Source organism: Nicotiana sylvestris, chromosome 5, assembly GCF_000393655.2.
Source record: "Nicotiana sylvestris chromosome 5, ASM39365v2, whole genome shotgun sequence".
NCBI lineage: Eukaryota > Viridiplantae > Streptophyta > Magnoliopsida > Solanales > Solanaceae > Nicotiana > Nicotiana sylvestris.
This window is the reverse complement of record NC_091061.1, coordinates 70,172,571-70,193,251: the sequence shown is the minus strand read 5'-3', so window position 1 is coordinate 70,193,251 and position 20,681 is coordinate 70,172,571. Positions and strand designations below refer to the sequence as shown.

At 37.7% G+C, this 20,681-nt stretch overlaps 1 protein-coding gene across 1 annotated transcript; it reads right to left on the bottom strand.

Moving 5' to 3' along the window:
* Positions 1-18,929: 18,929 nt before the first annotated feature.
* On the bottom strand, positions 18,930-20,442 carry LOC138868794 (uncharacterized). The gene is made up of 4 exons (XM_070146365.1): positions 20,302-20,442; positions 19,831-19,962; positions 19,395-19,550; positions 18,930-19,274 (listed from the first exon to the last, which is right to left on the bottom strand). The coding sequence occupies exons 1-4, from the start codon at positions 20,440-20,442 to the stop codon at positions 18,930-18,932; spliced, it is 774 nt and encodes a 257-aa protein (XP_070002466.1).
* Between the last annotated feature and the right edge of the window lie 239 nt (positions 20,443-20,681).

Sequence of the window (20,681 nt, the reverse complement as noted above, 5' to 3'; positions counted from 1 at the left end):
AACTTTTGTTAGCAAATGCGAAAATTGTGCTTTAGTTTTGGGCACTTTTGTAATTTCATACCCTTTAATACCCAAACCAGCTCATTTGTAAAATATCTTTTGGCTTATTTTCAGTCGTAAATACTAGAGAAAACAAGGTTCGAAGCTAGGGTTTTGCACACACACTTTGGTCTTGAAGATTTGAAGCTTTTGGTTGAGAATTTCTTACCTATTTATGTTTATTTCTTTATTTCCTTGCTTTGTATTGTATATCTAAGTGTGTAGTATTTATTCCAACACTTGAATCTTGTTTATGGAAATATTCATGTTTAAAGTGTGGATTAAATATCTTGTTGTGCTTGTGTATTGAATGAGTTTTATCTTTTTATGAAGTGAGTTATTATTTTTTTAATTATTCTTGTTCTTTAAAATTTCCAAAGGGATTAGCTAACCCTAGGACTCGCCCATTAACTCCGAATTAATTTTGGGAAAGATTATTTGGGGTTGGAAAAGATTAATTAACAGGAACTTGAGGCTTTAACCCTCATTTTATAGATTCTACCTAGGGATAAGATTGAACTACTTGTAGCTATATCCGGGTGTGCTTAACCTCTTAATTGTTTTAGGGATAATTCAATTAGAAAGTCTTATTAGTCTTTGGAAGAAGCTAATATTGAATTATTACCCGTGGCAAATTAACATAAACTCGCTCATACTTGTGAAATCATGAAATACATTGGATCATTACTTGAGTGTAATTCCCGATGCATCCATACTTGTAGCCATTGATCATTTTACTTGCTTTCTAGGTTAGTTTACATTTTCGCATTTAGGTATAAATCTTTTCTCAAACAAATTCTTAGCGTTTGGCATTGCATAACAAGTGATAATTCTCTTACATTCCTAATCGCCTACATATTGTTCTCTGTGAGATTCGACTCTGACTCATACTTGGGTATATTATATTGCATGAGACTGTGTCCATTTACTTTTTAGTAGTGGATTTGGACGTCATCAAAATTGGCGCCGTTGCCGGGGAACTATTTGGCGTAATTTAGGTTCTTTGAGAAATAAGCGTAAGTGCTTTGGTCCAAACTTATAAATATTTGGGTAATTAATTTTTCTTACCTTGGTCTATTTTTCTTGTTTGTTTCTTGTTTATTTTCTTAGTTTTGAAAAATGGCATCATTTAATGAAATTTTTTCATATTTTAGTTTTTCATACTTTGATGACCCATATCCTTATTGTGGAGGACCACACTCATGGCAAAATTGTTTAAATTCTCCCGGGGATGGATTGTACGCACAATCTCAAACCTATAAGTGGAGTATTTGTGATAAGTGTGGTCGTCAAAATGGTCATTGGGATGATTGTGATTATTTGTCCTTCCCTTCCCCAAGCCCCCACTATGATGATTCTACTTTTTGTTATGAAAATGATAGGGCGATGGAAATGAAAGAAGTTGAGCATGGTCAAAATAGAGAGTTCAAGCTCATGTTAGAATGCCTAATTGAAGGAGGAAACAAAGAAAAAAGTGTCTTGGAGGAGCTTTTGGAAAATAGTCTCCAAAATGACTTGACACTTGAAATGTTGCACTCACAAATGGGAGAAATTCTTGAAGCTTTAGAGGTTCAAAAAGCCTCGGAAGTTAATGATAGCCAAGATTTTTTCTTAGATGTGGAAGCCAAAAATCCGTCCTTGGCACTAGAGCAAAACCAAGAAGAACTCTCAAATGCTCAAAATGAGAAAATGATGCTCATGTTGGAGACCATTCTTGAAAATGAGGAGAAGCACAACTTTGCACTCGAGGACTTGAAACAAAGCTTGACGCACAATGATGAACATATCTGCACTTTGGAATATCAAATGAAAATATTGGTTGAGGCTCATTATGCCCAACAACTTGAGAGTGTGGAAGGAAGTCAAGAAGAGTCCGATTTTGAGGAAGAAAGTGAGCTCTACTTTGAGGAACTAAGAATTGAACATCCGCCAACCGACTCCATAAGTGTTAGTGATGCCAAGTAAAATATGAAATTAGAGTCAACCGGTGTAAATGAAAATTGGGTTGAGATTGACTCTAGTCCGGGGGAAAAAGAGGATGTCAAAATCCGTGAAGAATTGCAATTTGGAGAGTTGATGTCACATTTCAAGCATTTTTCAATATTGAAATTGTGTGGTGAAATGGGAATTGAACTACACAAGTCAACGAGGGATTGCGAGGAGGAAAGACAAAGGCCACATTTTACTATTTGAGGGAACAAGAAGGCAAAATGACATTCCTCATATGAAAGCCAAGAAATGCAAAATAAAGAAATTGAGGTTTGACTTGATTATCAACTTACCACCCCCCACCGCTCGTGGTCACAAACTTGATTCCAAGCTAGGTTCCTAGTTCATATCATCTAAATGGCGAGAAAAGTGGAAAAGTTGACTTGCGTCGTGCCACGACGTTAAATGTGGCGCTTGGTGGGAGGCAAAAAATCTTTACAAAATTTTTGGTCATTTTTGATTTTTTTAAAATAGCTTATTATATTGTTTCTAACCAATCTACCAAGTTTCATAACTTTTGGAGTTGATTTGAGTAGGTCGGGGCGACGGAGAGCATGAAAAATAGTAGCTGATAAAAATTGCAGGGGCACAGGCTTCGCATTTGCGATCCTTGGCCATCACATTTCCCAAAATTTTGTCACAACTACAACAATAGCAGGATTCATTAACCTTCGCAATTGCGAAGGCTGTGTCGCAATTGCGACATCAGAGGGGTAAAACAGGTTCGTTCACTCAGTTTGAACAAAAGTGAAGAAAAAGTCTAAGGCTCTCAAACCTTTGTCTCCCTCACTCTCCCTACTGAAAAAACCCCACTGTCTCTCACAACTAATTGCAAGAGTCCAGGTATGGAAACTTAATTTCTTCTTCTGATTTCTGGGCGAGGTTGGTTGAGAGTGTGAGTTTTGTTCTTTGCTAAAAAAAGGGGAAGTTTGAGTACCTAGGGCTTGTCAAATAGAAGTAAATTTTTGCGATTCTTATGTGATCGATGAAAGGCATGAATTAGATTCTTGGCCGAATCACGATATTTTTGTTGATTCATGGTTGCCTATGAAGTCTAGTGCATAATTTTATGTTTAAAAGATGATTGAGTTCATTAGGAATGGCTTGTATTCAAAACTTTTAGGGCTTGGTACTATTCTCTGAGGAAGGTAAGGCTGGGGACGATGATATCGCAATTGCGATGGACTCTTCGCATTTGCGAAGAGGTGGTCGCAATTGCGAAAAATCCCAACCCCAGCCAGCTTCGTAATTGCGAAAGTTGCATCGCAATTGCGATCTTATCAGAAGTGTGTGTTCTTTGCATTTGCGAGAAATGTTTCGCAATTGTGCCTTCTGATATCTTCGCAATTGCGAAGATTTTTTGGGTTTTGCAACATCAAAGAGCAGTCAGTTCAAAATCTCAAAATCCTGAAATATTTTCTAAGACTGCGTTTTGACTGTCAGATCATTCCTTTGGCATATTTGATTTATTTGCAATATTCTTTATAGCCATACCATGTTTTCACTCCTATCATTTGTTGACAGGTACCATAACTGAAAATGAGCTCTAACTCTGAAGGATCCGCAAATGACAACCCCTTGGAAGCTGAGCAGAACTATGACCAACACCGGTTCTTGTCATTGGACTGCCAAGAATGACACTTTACTGAATTGATCTCGAAAAAGTTTCTCCCGGAGAGTGGTATACTGCTAGACAATGTCTAGGAACGCCTCCCCGAGTTCTATCAAAGGTTGATAACTATGGGATGGGACTGTTTTGCCCCCCAACCTTGCCGAGCAAATGAGCAATGGGTGAGGGAATTTTATGCCAACCTCTGAAGGCTAAGGAACCCAAGATGAGAATACATGGAAAAATGGTGCACTTTGGAGCTGAAGCTGTGAATCAAGTGTATCACCTGCCAGACCACGACATGGCCCCATTCCATGCAAAAGACTGTGCCTCAGGGGAGTGGTTGGTATCCAAATTATGCCCAGGTGCAGATGTTCTATGGGAAGCTGAGAAAAGGGGATCATATCCAAATGGTTCACGGCCGAAGCAAAGATATGGCTGGCCATCATATGCTGTCGTATCTCCCCTGTGTCGAACATATGGAATGTACCCGTTACAAGAGATCAAATGATAGCCTGCATCCTTGATGGTATTCAGCTAAATGTTGGTGAAATCTTCATCAATGAACTGAGGGAGTATCAAATCCAAAATAGTCCATTATGGATATTCCCATCACTTATCACTGAGTTGTGCCAGCTTGCTGGGGTGGAAGAAGCTTCGGGAGACAATTGGATAGAGCTGGGAAAGCCTCTAAATCCGTTGAAGAAAAGAGGAGAGGGCGGCGATGTGTAGAGCAAAACGAGAAATATGGTGTCTTCTTCTCAGGTTGATCAGTGTAGTCAGCTATCATCTTCTGCAGGAGGACCATTTGTTGTGCTTAGTGAGGAGATGCGGGTAATTCGCGAGCTAGTAGCTAGCCTTCCATAGGTACTTGGGGAAACATCTGAGGGACCTGCATACATTTCAAAGAAAGATTATCAAAAATACCTTGATGATCAGAGGAAGCAGGGGGAACACCTTAAAATGCTGGAGAAGGCATACACTGAGCTGGCCAAGGCGCATGGTGAGTTGAGTAGTTCCCATGGCACTCTAGCAAAGGCACACACCCAGATGAAGAAAAGAGACAAATTCTTTACTCGCATGTGGAAGGGTGTGAAGGGGCTGTGGAAAGTCCTAAAGTCTCGAGACCCAATGTCGTCGACCAAGACGACAGATGATGATGATGCTCCTGTTGCTTGGTTCGAGGAAGAAGGAGAGGAGGATACCTCTGAGTCAGACAACGAGGAGAGCACCTAATGCAGTATTCATGGAGCACTTTCCACCAATTTAATCGATCATGTTTAGTTCCACTAGGGACATTGCAAACATCTTTAGTTGGGGGTGGTTTCTTGTATAATTGTGGATATGGCAGATTTGTACTTTGGTTGTTTTCATTTTGTTGTTATTGTACTTTCATGTGATGTGTGATATTATTATGTTTATTAGCTTCTTAATTTTGGTTATTAGCTTCTTAATTTTTTTTTAATTTTATATAGTTTGTATTATGTTAGTGGCGATATCCTTGGTTTTCTTTGTATCACGGTTCTTTTTCCAAGGATTCCAATTTTTTTCTTGAACCGGGTAATTGTTAGTAAATTTTTGTTGACTTTTCTCGATGATGGATAGCTAGGCAACTTTCTTAAGGGAATTAGTCTTGTAGTTTAGATATAGCTTATGTTAATTTAGGAAGAATAAATGGTTTGAGTTGGTGTTTGTGCCCATTGACCAAGTTGTGGCTTGCTTGGTACCAACATGATTTAAACCTCAGCATATGAATTTTTGGTTGTTTAAATATAAAAATAATTGAAGTAAAGATGTCATGAATTTAGACTCAAATTTTGGCTCTTTGATTCACTAAATAGCTTCTTATGCTATAGGTAACCTCTTTGAGTCATTGGTTTCAATTGGATTTTGGATTTGTATTCCACTTGAGTGTTCATGTGCCATGTATGGTGAGATTTATTGTGAGTTCTTTTGCATTACTTATAGTCTAGAACTTGCCCAAAATGTGCTTCAAGGTAAAATCATAGACTAACTTTGTTTGAAAAATAATATTAGGCCTTCCTTGGACCGTCATTGTGCGTTAAATTTCCTACCATTGAATATTTTCCCTAGTCAACCAATTTTGAGCCTTTAACCTTGTTCTTTGGCAACCATGTTACAAGCTTTAATCTTTTGTTCTTTATTGATCTACCTTTTGGCACCCTACCTCCCTAAGTACTTTGAAAGTGTAAACATAGGCTAAAAGTCTAAGTTTGGGGGTGAAGGTTGGAAAAGTTGTGATATGGAAGTTGTTTAAAAGGTGGAAGGTAGAAAAAAATGATAAAAAGTGAAACCTTCCTTGATTTTGAAAAGAAAGGAAGAAAAAATAAAATAAAATAATAAGAAGTTGTGAATAAAGGGAAGATTAGGTGTGGAATGAAAAGCAAAGGAAGGATGGAGAATGTTTTTGAAGGAAGTGGACTTTGATTGTAAATTTTATAGTGCTTGGGGAGGTTTTGAGTCACTCTAACCAAAATTGTACCCTACCTTAACCAAAAGCCTAAACTACAACCCTTTATGTCCTAATTGATTTTGAATCAAGTTGTCTACATTAGTGGAGAAATACATGAAGGGCAAGCCTATGGTACTACTTGTGTGCATTTGAACATCTTTGTGAGAGAGAGTTAATTCTTTCCATTTGATATCCCATTTTTTTTGAATTAAGATTTATGAGTGTGGGATTCTCTCTTAATTGTGAGGGAACATGAGATTTTAATTGTGAATTTAATCCCATTTTCAATTCGAAGGAATGACCAAAGAAAGATAATTGCGATAGAGACGCAAATTATGAAGCTTTAGTGTCATGACTTGATTTGCCACTTTGATTTTCATAGTGCTTGAGCATTTGAAATGTAATGAAGTTTATGAAGAGTGTTCGGCAATTCATATGCGTTGGATTAATTGTTGGTACCAATCGAAGTCATGCGTTTGTGCTTATAGTAGACCTTTTTGGCTTGGCATGATAAGGATGCAATGTTGAGTTAAATAGGGAGGAGATTTTGTCGCTTTCATTGCTTGAGGATAAACAATAGTTTAAGTTTGGGGGTTTGATAAGTTGGTATTTTACCAACTTATCTTGTCTTTAAGCCTATATTTTTGCTATGTTTGAGTGATAAAATCACGTGTTTAATGACATTTACATCTATATTACAGGTTTTATATGACTTAGAAGTGATCTTGAGGAAACCAAGTGAAACGAGTCAAAAAGAAGCTAAAAAGAGGAAAATCTGGAAAAGGGCCTCATTGTCGCAAATGCGACATATTCCTGGGAACTGCGAAGATCTCAGTGATGGGAATTGCAAGAAGTATCTCGCAATTGCGAAGAAAGACCATTCAGGCAGTCTTCGCAAATGCGAAGAATACTTCGCACAAAGTCAACTAGGCAGTCAAACTTCGCAAATGCGAAGAATACATCGCAAATGAGAAAGTCAACCAGGAAGTCAACCTTCGCAAATGCGAAGTATTGATCACAAATGCGAAGATAAACACCGCAGTCATAGTTCGCATTTGCGAACTTTTGTTTGCAAATGCGAAAATTGTGCTTCAGTTCTGGGCACTTTTATAATTTCACATTCTTTGGCCCCAAACCCTTTAATACCCAAACCAGCTCATTTGTAAAATATCTTTTGGCTTATTTGCAGTCTCAAACACTAGAGAAAACACGGTTGGAAGCTAGGGTTTTGCACATACACTTTGGTCTTGAAGATTTGAAGCTTTTGGTTGAGAATTTCTTACCCATTTATGTTTATTTCTTCATTTCCTTGCTTTGTATTGTATATCTAAGTGTGTAGTATTTATTCCAACACTTGAATCTTGTTTATGGAAATATTTATGTTTAAAGTGTGGATTAAATATCTTGTTGTGCTTGTGTAAACACAACAACAACAACAACCTAGTATAATCCCACTTAGTGGGGTCTGGGGACGGTAGTGTGCACGCAGACCTTACCCCTACCCTGGGGTAGGGAGGCTGTTTCCAAATAGACCCTCGACATCCTTCCCTCAAAGAACTTCCCACCTTGCTCTTGGGGAGGCTAGAACTAACAACCTCTCGGTTGGAAGTGGAGGTTGCTTACCATCAGAGCAACCCATCTTGTCTCTTGTTGTGCTTGTGTATTGAATGATTTTTATCTTTTTACGAAGTGAGTTATTGTTTCTTTAATTATTCTTGTTCTTAATGTTTCCAAAGGGATTAGCTAACCCTAGGACTCGCCCATTAACTCCGAATTAATTTTTGGAAAGATTATTTGGGGTTGGAAAAGATTAATTAACAGGAATTTGAGGCTTTAACCCTCATTTTATAGATTCTATCTAGGGATAGGATTGAACTACATGTAGTTATATTCGGGTGTGCTTAATCTCTTAATTGTTTTACGAATAATTCAATTATGAAGTCTTATTAGTCTTTGAAAGAAGCTAATATAGAATTATTACCCGTGGCTAATTAACATAAACTCGCTCATACTTGTGAAATCATGAAATACATTGGATCATTACTTGAGTGTAATTCCCGATGCATCCATACTTGTAGCCATTGATCATTTTACTTGCTTTATAGGTTAGTTTACATTTCCGCATTTAGGTATAAATCTTTTCTCAAACCAATTCTTAGTATTTGGCAATATATAGGAAGTGATAGTTCTCATATATTCCTAATCGCCTACGTATTATTCTCTGTGGGATTCGACCCCGACTCATGGTTCAGTATATTATATTGCATACGACTGTGTCCATTTACTTTTTAGTAGTGGATTTGGATATCATCCGTGTGCTCCGATTTATTTACGTGAAAGTTTCCTCTAGGGTTCTTAGGTCCTTATGTTCATTATGTGGAAAGTATTCGGTTATGATTGAGTTTCCTAATTGCTTAAGTTATATCTATATGCTCCATATGAGGTTGTTAGCTTTCCTCTAATTTTTACATGTTACTTGAACCCTAATTGCCTTAATTGAAGTGATTGTCTTCCTTATTGTTTTGATATTTTTTGGTTGTGAGTTCCTCTATGACTTCGTGCAAATATGTTACATGTCCATTTATTGTGTTTAATGCTGTAGTTATCACATGCTTATTATGTCATGTTGTTTTATTAAGGCTATTGTTCTTTTTGGGTTTTCCATGATCCTTATTATGTATTATTCATGCTTAATTTGACGATTATTCATGTTGAATAAGACTTATGATATTCTCTTGGTAATTGACCATTGTTGAGCATTGACTCAAGTTAAGATCTATATTGCGAAGATAACTGTTGAAACATGATTGGTTATTGTTGATTCCCTTGCTAGGAGGTTATTAGTTTTTTATTGTCGATTCCCTTGCCGGGATATTATTGTTTCAATTGTTGAATCCCTTGCCGGGATGTTATTGTTTCTATTGCATGGGTGAGGAATATGTAAAGCACGAAGGGTGATGCCGTACATGATGTAGTGAGGAAGAGTGTAAAGCACGAAGGGTGAAACCATGCATGATATTGAGGGTGATTGTTAATGCACGAAGGGTAATGCCATGCTGATATTGTGAGTGTAAAAGCACGAAGGGTGATGTCGTGCCACATTATTGAGAGTAACAACATGAAGGATGATGTCGTGCCACATTATTGAGAGTAAAACCACGAAGGGTGATTCTGTGTCATGATTATGAGAGAGTTAAAGCACGAAGGGTGATGCCATGCACATTTCTATTTATGTATATGGTGAGGAAGAGTGATAAAACACGAAGGGTGATGCCGTGCACTTTCTGTTTGTTGTGCTTATTTGAGGTTATCAGTTCAAGTGTTTTAATTGTTCAGATTCCTTTACTGCTGTGATCCTTTGTGATGGAACCCCATAGTGTTTTCACTACTTCGCCGTATTTATATACATATTTCAAAATTTCAAGTTTCAATAATTGTTCATTCTTAATTCAATTAGTTACTCAATTAAATTCCATTAAACCGTCTGAGGTTGTATTTTACTTAAAAAGAAATTTCTACTAAGTCAATTATTAAATCCTTTTTAAGTTCGATGTTGTATTTTAATTGAAAATGGTACTTTCTATCACACCTCCTTTTTCCTACCCCCAAAAGGGGTATAAGGGAGTTTTTTCCAATTTAAGTGACAATCGAAACGGGATTAATCTTTAGATTCAGAGTCCCACTTGGGATAATTTATGGTGTCCCATGTCACCGATTGAAATCCCGAATCAAGGAAATATTGGCTCTGTTTATAGTCCGCGAACACAGAAATTCGGGTAAGGAATTCTGTTTACCCGGGAGAAGGTGTTAGGTATTCCCGAGTTCCGTGGTTCTAGCACGGTCGCTCAACTATTATTATTGTCCTAATATCTGATTTTAAAACACTTTTAAACCTATGTGCATTTTTAACTTTAAAACCGCTTTTGTTTATTTTAGAACGCTTTTAGGAAGATTCAACGTTATTTAAAAGATGCCTCGAACCACGCCACATGAAATGCACCCGCAGTTCGCAATACGTTCTATTTAACGTTGTTAAGAAAGGAATTTGGGTAACAGGAAATGTGCATCCGGATTTGATAAAGAAAAGAAAACCAATTTATAGAACGCGCCTAAAGCGACTACGAAAGTTCAAATTAAAAAAAAAGGTTTGCGAGGGCCATTGAGAGTTTAATTGATGGCACACCTCGATTTGAAGAAGAGATGACTAATTTATGAGGGTCATGGCTTAAAGGGTTTTATTTGACATGGCACGCCTCAAATTGCTTCTATTAAAAGGGTTTCTTAATTTAGTCTTTGAGGGCAATAATTTATAGGTTTTGCTAATACGGCACACCTCGATCTAATTAAAGGAGTCTAAATAATTGGTTAAAACACTAAAGGAATTCTAATTTTATTTTAAGCAAATGTTTAAACCAAACTTAATAACTAGCGGACTAGTGCTCAAAAGGGGTCAGATACTTGGTTGTTTGAAGGGCCTAAATTGGCAGCAGGGCCAAATATCTTTTTGCAAGAGCAGAAGGAGAACTGAGCTCGAACACTAGCCCAAAGGAACTGTAGGGCCTCAAATCTCCCCATTTTGGAGCGGCCTCAAGGTCCAAGCCCAAAAGGGACCCAAACCTCATGAAAAGCCAAAGGCTGAGGAGCATGAGACTCGAGATTGAGTCCTTAGCAAGATGTGAGCAGTACTTGAAACTCAATGATACCACTGACCCCACTCGACTTTCATCAATACTCAGCAACATGACTCAAGAGAGAAAAAGAAAACTTTAAATGTTATCACAACATACTACATGCCTAAAAGTAACATTATTTGAATTGAATTGCATTAGTGACATGAGAAGCTAAACCATACAGTATTCATATTTAAATCAGTCCCAAGCTAGCCTATAGACAATTGCATGAAATTCAAACCTCAGCTAAACCTTTTTTGACACACATAATAGCAACAAAACCCCATGAGGTTGTCATAGGACAATCTTGAATCTAAACATCAACTCAAATTTAAAAATACTCAAACACAGACCAAGAATGATTCAACATAGGCTTAACTATTACTACAAACAAATTGGAGCATTTTCCCCACCCATAGCAAGTTTAAACCAAACTAACAACTAAACAGGAGACTCAGAGAGCTTAAATTTTAGTTTCACACTGGGGCATCACATCCATAACAGGAAACAAACTAACAAAATGCACCTAGAACTAAAATATTACAAACCATAATTGAGATTGAAGAATGAGAAGTAAAATTCAACAAAAAGATACTGATGTTTATTATATTTCCATATTCAAGTTCCATGTTACACTTCATGTGCTATCCACAGTCCAAAAGGTACCCGGAAATCAAGAGGAAAACAATGAGAGTGAAGGATGAACAACAACAGTCAATCAGCTCAGCAAACTAGCAACACTCAGTCTTTTTAAACCATTTTTGAACCCAGAATGACCAGAAATTCTTGAGAACAAGTTTCAAACTATGAAGATAACAGCAGAACTAAGCCAATATCTACTAAAATGCAAGAGATTTTATGTGTTTTTCAGCTCAGCCGTTTTCTCAGCTTTTTTTAGTATTGTGATCTCTAAATTCTCCCTGAAAGAGAAGGAAATATGCCTTTTATACAATACTTTTAGGGCAGCAGAAATGATTTATATTATTTTCTAATTACCCCTTCCCCAATTTTCATTCTTGCATTTCAAACCCTAAATTTTAATTCTGTTTGTTAAAATTAACTCCAACCCCACCTTCTTAGTAGCTTCCTATTCAGTTACAAGATATTCTTTTATCCAAACCCGCCGCATTACCCTTTGAATTCATATTAATTACACTCAGCAGACCACATAGGTCAAGTCTGACCCAAGGCCCAAACCAAAAAATGAAAAGGCTTCCCTTGAAATCGGGTCAGAAATGACCCCAAAGCCCAATCAAATTGCATAGCCCGAATCAGAAATCAACTTCAGTGATTTATGAAAAGCAAAAGAAGAAACAACTCAGAACTAAATGATTTCAAAACCAAAAGCCTGGCTAAATGACTGATTTGTTAAACTAACATAGATAAGCTAGAATTAAACTAGATTACCAAGTCAAAATAAAACCTAATTAAACTAATTATAAGACTAAAACAAGAAAGACTCTCAGATGAATATATTTAAACTAATGGACTAAACAAAAATCAGAACCTAACTAACATGAATAACAACTAATCAAGGCAAATGAATAACCCAAACAAAATCAACGAACAATCTTACAATTGGAAAAAAAACTGAAAAACAAACGGAACAAATACGACTACAAACCACCCAAGGGAAACAACTATGTTCAGAAATTAAACCTTCACTATTTTTCAGTCAGAAGAAAACTAATTAAAGAAGAGTAGAAGAAAAAGAAGGGGAATAAAAGGTGAAACACAAGACGGGCAGAAAATAAAATGAATGAAAAATACCTAGTTAAGTTGAAACAATTACTGGACGCTCTGATTTAAACAAAACCAATGCTAATCGATTGTTCTTTATTAAGAACAAGAGAGAATCATTAATTTTGTGTTAAATCGACCCTTCGAAACTTGAAAACTCAGCGGCTTAAAACTTGCATGCTACAGATTCTAAGTATGGCGGATTTGGGCTTTTAGGGCTTCGACCTTAGATCTGAGATTCGAATGGATGGAGATAGATTCGAGGAAAGTTGTTTCAGGATTTAGGAAGAGGAGGGGCTGGGGTTATAGGGTGTAGTTTTGAGGTGGATTAGAGGTGGCGCCGCCACCAGAGGGGGTGAGGAATGTAAGGGCAGCGCTAGGGTTTAGTCTTAAATGAGGAAGATGAAATGAGGGCATGTTTGGACTAGGGGGGGGGGGTAAAGGGGTAGTTCAGACATTTTTATAGTGCGACCAAAACCAGTTTCCATCCGTTTGATGGAAGGAAGATCAACGGATGGGATGCATTTGAATAAAACGACGTTGTTTGGCTTGAGGAAAGGCTGGACCGGGCATGGGGAGGATTTTGGGCCGGGTTTGAGACGGGTTTAAGGGGAAAATTCATTTGGGCCGGCTGAATTGGCTCAAGATCAACCTTTTGTTATTTTCAAACCTTTCTTTTTCAATTTCAAATTGTCTTCTTCCCCTTTTTTTCTTTTTCAAATTAATTAACAAACTAAAATAACTTGTCAAATTAACTAATTACTCAACATAGTATTTACAATAATTAATTTAATCCTATTTAAAGAAAAACTATAAAATTCGAAATTAAAGAGTTAAAAATGCAAAGTGAGATATTTTTTTTAATTTTTTAATTTTTATAAAACAACTAATTTACTAATTAACCAAATAAATGTAAAAATAAATCCTAAATGCAAATGCGGAGTATTTTTGTATTTTTCATGATTTAAATGAAATTAAACATGCACAGAAAAATGCAAATAATCAAGAAAATTCTACAATAATTTCTAAAATGACAAATAATTAAAAGAAAAATCTAATTCTTTGGGATTCTGTAGGAGTAATTCATGTGGGGCAAAAATCATGTGCTCACACTTTCTTTATTCAAATAATTTCTAAAAATAACTTTATCTTTTCTTGCTAAGTTCCTAATTGGCTTAAAGGCGGTACTCTACATTATGTTATGTAAATGAGACTCTTTGAATATCTTAATTGTATTGGTTATGGACCGTATGAACTTTGTTGTGCAAAGAGAGATAGAAATATGTGGGCAGAAGGTGCCGAATGTGCTAAAGGTTTGGCAATTGAGGTTATGATATGAGACATCGGGTTTGAGATGGATGGAATTGTGCAATGAGAAATGATATGATTTATTGAGATGACATCGGCTTCCTTACTTGAGTTCATTCTACTTCTCTGTGTTCCAGCTATGTTAGTTTTGATTTACTTGGTTATCTTTCATTTCCATCCGAGCTTCCTTTTGATATTTCGACTGGTTGTAGTTTGATTTATCTCTGCTGTTGATATTACTTCGTTACTTTTATCTTGAAATTTGATATTATATCCTGTTTAATCTGTCTAGCCAGTAGGTATCTTGACTATTCCTCGTCACTACCCCACCGAGGTTAGTCTTGATACTTACTGGGCACTGCCGTGGTGTGCTCATACTACACTTCTGTACATTTTTGTGTACAGATCCAGGTATTGATCGATAGTAGCTATGCGGATCGTCACGGTGGAGATTCAAGGCAACATGCTGCTGCGTTTGCAGGCCTCAGAGTCACCTTCATTTGTAATTACGTTCCATTGATTCCTTCTCATCCTGTAATAATGTGGTATTTATTTTGCATAACTACTCTTAGAAAGGCTTATGACTTGTACCACCGGTTTTGGAAAATTCTGATTTATTCAGAGTTAGTTAAATTTGAAGTTAGTAAATGTCAATGTTGTCTCAATTAATGTTAGGTTTACCTAGTTTAGCGACTAGGTGCCATCACGAGTCTTTCAGAGGGACTTTGGGTCGTGACACTTTTAAATACTATGGGTGTCTAAATTAGTATTCGGGAGTTACAATAAGTGGGAAAACACTAAGTAAATTTTAATGGTGGTCTTAAGATCCAAGTTGAAATGTGATAGAACAAAGATTAAATAAATTTTGCATCTTAAGGGTGACAAAAATATTGTAGGTAAGTGATGAAGTCGAGAAACATGCGTCTATCGTGTTATGAATATTAATGTATTTGGTTTACGGCCAAATTATGCAACGAAGATAGCATATGTTGAAGGTAGTTATAAATTTCTCAAAGAAATCATATGAGAAATTATATATATTATTGTTTCTAGAACGTAATATTGTTTTTGCTATGACTAGTGAGATTATGATAGTCCTAAAGAAGTTAAATAACAAGGCCCTAAGGGCAAGATGTAATCGAGTATCTAGCCTTAAAGAGTAGGTCAATAGAGTTATAAAATTTTGCAAAGAGTCCTATGACCAAGAGCATGGTAAGTAAGGAATATACCCCAAGTAATTTCAAAATCTATACAATTTAAAAAGCTTATGTTATATGAAATATAGTAGTACAATACCTACATATAGTTGTCATAAGATTAAGAGTGATGTGGGAGGTTGTATAGTGATAAGAGCGAAAAAATATTATGTTAGACAAAGTTAATATTCGAAGAAAGTACTACAATTTAAGTATTTCAATAGAACAACTCAAGAGAGAGAAACTCTTCCATCTCTCTAAACTACCCTCTCTCAAATTTCTGTCACACACTCAAAATCCCCATGAATTCAAACCCTTCCAACCTAGATACTACCAAAATCTCTCCAAAACTATCGGACAATTTAATACCTAGCAAATTAACTAAGGATCCAAACAACTTAATAAATCCAAACGTGTCTATTCCGGCCATCTTTAAAAAAAAGCTAGTTGGAAATGAAGGAAGAATTAATATCTCTACTGACCCCCTATCTTCCCTCATTCTCCCAATGGACATTCAAGAAGAAGAGGCTTACCCTCAATCAAAATAAGATCATGAAAATCTGACTATCTCCGTCCCCATCACTCTTGAAGATAAGCAAAGAATCTACCAACCATAGAAATACTCCTTATTTATAAAACTACATGGAAAAAGAATCCCCCATCAAATTTTGAAACAAAAAATTTAAGAACTATGGAAAATTAATGAAATTTTTTCTCTCATTGACTCGGGTAATGATTACTTCATCGTCAAATTACAAAATGAAGAGAACATGAACCATATCCTCCAAAAGGACCATGGTTTATCTATGGTTTCTTTTTATCAATCCAACGTTGGCAACCTAACTTTGTAGCCATGAATGCAAAACAAATCCATACTGCCGTTTGGGTAAGACTACCCCAACTACCTACATAATTCTATGATAGTCAAATATTACCTAAATAATCTATAAATCACTCTCAAATCAGATTATAACAATATCCTAAATATGGAAGAAGATTTTTGGAAATTACGATCTAGAGTAAACTGGCTCAATGAAGGAGACTTGAACTCAAAATTCTTCCACATTTGTGCCACAAATAATAGAAGAATTAATAAGATTATTTTTTTCAAAGTGTCACGACCCGGTTCGCCGTCCATGAACCATCGTAACGGCACCTAGTCTCTACGACTAGGTAAGCCTAAAATGCCGAAATTAAACCAAAATAGCCGAAAAAAAGAGAATATTTTAAAACAGAAATAGAGTAATAAAACAGCGTTTAAAAGTGCCGCTCCGCATACACAATATTTATCTCCCAAAAATAATACATATATCCAAAACCCGGAAACCCATGAATCGCAAGCTAAGGATCACTACATAATGTTCTAACTCTATAATAGTCTAAAATAAGGCAAATACAGAAGAGTTGTAACTATAAGAGAGAGTGGAGAGAGATTCCTCGGTCTGCGGACGTGGCAGATATACCTCAAAGTCTCCGAATGGTCGCCTCGCCTCAAGAATGGTAAGTCTGAGTCAAAGTACCAGGATCTGCACATGCAAAACATGTGCAGAAAGGGCATGAGTACACCATAGCGGTACTCAGTAAGTGCCAAGCCTAACCTCGGTCGGGTAGTAACGAGGAAGGTCAGGGCCCTACTGATATAAAATAAAAATAAAAGATATGACAGTATAAGATAAACAGTACAGTTGAAAACCATCAATAAAAATTTAATACAGGAAAACAAGGAATTCAATAACTGAAACAGAGGCAAAAACAATCACAAGGAAATAACCGGGGATCTCTCAGTATTCCGAGGATCTCTTAGTACCCTCAATATATGCCAGGGATCTCTTGGTATCCCGAGGATCTCTCGGTATCCTTAATATATTCTAGGGATCTCTTGGTATCCCTAGGATCTCTTAGTAACCTCAATATACGTGCTAGAGATCTCTTGGTATCCTCAATATACGTGCCAGGGATCTCTCGGTATCCTGCATCTCAGTTCAAATTATCAATACGTACAGGGGATCTCCCGGGATGTCGTCCCATAGTTCCAAAAAGTAAAACACACAGCAGCAACACAACAATACTCAATTAAGCTCAATTTCGTATCAAATAAACAGGTAATTCTATTCTAACATGCTTTACATAATTCAATTAAGGTAGTTTAAGAAAATAAATAGTTAAGTCAATTAGACATGCTTTTTCTAAGCTAACAGGTTTAAATTGCAAGTAAAATGAAACAGGAAAACGAACACAATTGAAATTACTTAAAGAAAACCGAATTTTCAACAATTAGCTCAAGTAGGCACTCGTCACCTCACGTACAAGGCATTTCAAATATCAAATATACCAAATCCTAAGGGGAAGGTCCCCCATACAAAGTTAGACAAGCCACTTACCTCGAACTGGCTCAAAATCAACCTGAAACCACGTCTTTGCCACGAGTACTCGACTCCAAATGGCCCAAACTATTCAATTCAATTGTGTAATGTAAATAACACTATAAGTAACTGATTTTACAAAGAAATTCTAAGATAATACGCTAAATTAGGTAAAATGACCAAAATACCCATCGGGCCCACGCATCGGAACCGAGTAAAATTTATATTTTCAGAATCCTCATACTCTCACGAGTTCATGCACACCAAAATTATCTAAATCTAAGGTCAAATTCCCAATCAAAAGTCGAATTTTAGGTCTAAGAACTTTCTTCCAACTTTTCCCCAATTTTCATCTCCTATCCGAAATTAAATGATGAAACTAACTATAGATTGATGGAATATAACTAAAAAGGGTTAAAGAATTGTTACCCACTGATCTCCTCTTTAATTTTCTCTCAAAATCGACCTCTCCCGAGCTCCAAATCGAATTTTCAACTTTTGAAACTAACCCCTCAAAATTTCATATTTCTGCCCAGCTGTTACCACATCTGTGGTCCAGGGAGCACAACTGCAGTCTCCCACCTGCAGACAAATGCATCGCAAGTGCGGAGAGTCACTTAACGGGCTGGGTCCGCATCTGCAGTCGCTTGGCCGCATCTGCGACACAACATTTGCAAAACCCAGCCGCATCTGCGAAAACCTGGAGCTTGGCACAAACTCGATTCTGCAACGCCGCACATGCGGGACCCAAACAGTAGGTGCGATTATGACATAAAACCAGCTCAAGCTGCAACTTTAAAACTCCAAAAATTCTTTCGTCAACCATCCGAAATCATCCCGAGGCCCCCGGTACCTCAACCAAAGGTATAAACAAGTCTAATAACACTGTCCAAATGTATACCAATCCTTAAAACACCTAAAACAACGTGGAAACAAAGAATCAACCACGGATTCAAGCCTAAGAACTCCTAAACTCTAGAAATACTCTTTCGATCAAAAATTCTATTAAACCTCGTCCGAATGACCTGAAATTTTTCACACGCATCACATTCAGCACTACAGAGCTACTCCAACTTCAGGAATTCCATTCCGACCCTCGGATCAAAATCTCACTATCGAACCGAAAAATTTCAAAATTTGACTTTCGGCATTCCAAGCCTTAATTAGCTACGGACCTCCAAAACACAATTCGAACATGCCCCTAAGCTCGAAATCACCCAACGGAGCTAACGGAACCATCAGATTTCCATTCCGAGGCTGTATTCACACTGTTGCGACTACGGTCAAATTTCCAACACTTAAACTCTCATTTAGGGACTAAGTGTCCCAAAACTCTCTGAAACTCAAAACCAAACATCCCAACAAGTCAAAATAGCAGAAATAAATACGGAAAAAGCAGTTAATAGGGGATCGAGGTGTAAATTCTTAAGATGACCGGCCGGATCATCACATCCTCCTACACTTAAACATTCGTTCGTCCTTGAACGAGCATAAAGAAATACCGGAAGTAGTGAAAAGATGAGGATAACGGCTGCGCATATCCTACTCGGTCTCCCAGGTCGCCTCCTCGAGCGGCTGACCCCGCCATTGAACCTTTGCCGATGCAATGTTCTTTGACATCAACTTTATAACATATTTGTCCAATATTGCCACTGGCTCCTCAACATAGGATAAATCCTTGTCCAACTGGTCTGAACTGAATTCCAACATGTGCGACGGATCACCATGATACCTCCGGAGCATTAAAACATGAAATATCGGATGAACTCCTGCCAAGCAAGGAGGTAAGGCAAGCTCATAAACAATCTCCCCAACATTCCCCAATATCTCAAAAGGGCCAATAAACCTCAGACTCAATTTTCCCTTCTTCCCAAATCTCATAACGCCCTTCATAGGCGAAACCCAAAGCAGAACCCGCTCTCCAACCATAAAGGAAACATCATGAACCTTCTGTTCCGCGTAACTCTTCTGCCTGGACTGGGATGTACGGAGTCTATCCTGAATCACCTTGACCTTTTCCAAGGAATCCTGAACCAACTCTGTGCCCAATAATCTAGCCTCACCTGGCTCAAACCAACCCACCAAGGATCTACATCGCCTACCATATAAAGCCTCGTACGATGCCATCTGAATGCTGGACTGATCTGCTGTTTTAGGCAAACTCTGCCAATGGCAAGAACTGTTCCCAAGACCCTCCAAACTCAATCACACATGCACGGAGCATATCCTCAAGAATCTAAATAGTGCGCTCAGATTGTTCGTCCATCTAAGGGTGAAATGTTGTACTCAACTCCACTCGAGTACCTCTATCTAAAATGATGGAAACCAGAATACCATGCAGACGAACAATCTCCCAGATATAGATCTCCGCCAACCGCTCCGAGGAATAAGTAGTACACACAGGAATAAAGTGAGCGGACTTGGTCAGCCGATCCACAATTACCCAAATAACATCGAACTTTCTCAAAGTCCATGGGAGCCCAACTACAAAGGTCATGGTGATCCGATCCCACTTCCACTCTGAAATCTCTATCTGCTGAAGCAACCCACCTGGTCTCTGGTGCTCATACTTCACCTGCTAACAGTTAAGGCACTGAGCTACAAATCTAACTATATCTTTCTTTATCCGCCTCCACCAGTAGTGCTGCCTCAAATCCTGATACATCTTCGCGGCACCCAGATGAATGGAATACCGCGAGCTATGCGCCTCCTCCAGAATCAACTCCCGAAGCCCATCAACATTGGGTGCACAAATCTGACCCTGCATCCTCAATACCCCATCATCACCAATAGTCACATCTTTGGCATCACCGTGCTGAACCTTGTCCTTGAGGACAAGCAAATGAGGGTCATCATAATGTCGCTCCCTGATACGATCAAATAAGGAAGACCGAGAAACCACACAAGCTAGAACCCGACTGGGCTCCAAAAGATCCAATCTCACAAACTGACTGGCTAAGGCCTGAACATCCCTCGCCATTGGCCTCTCCAATGCTGGTAAATAAGCCAAACTCCCCAAACTCTCTGCCCAGCGACTCAAGGCATCAGCCACCATATTGGCCTTGCCCGGGTGATACAAAATAGTGATATCATAATACTTCAGCAACTCTAACCATCTCCTCTAACACAAATTTAGATCCTTTTGCTTGAATAGGTGCTGCAAGCTTAGATGGTCAGTATAAATCTCACAAGGCACACTGTATAAATAATGGCGCCAGATCTTAAGGGCGTCAACAATGGCAGCTAACTCAAGGTCGTCAATAGAGTAATTTTTCTCATGTACCTTCAATTGTC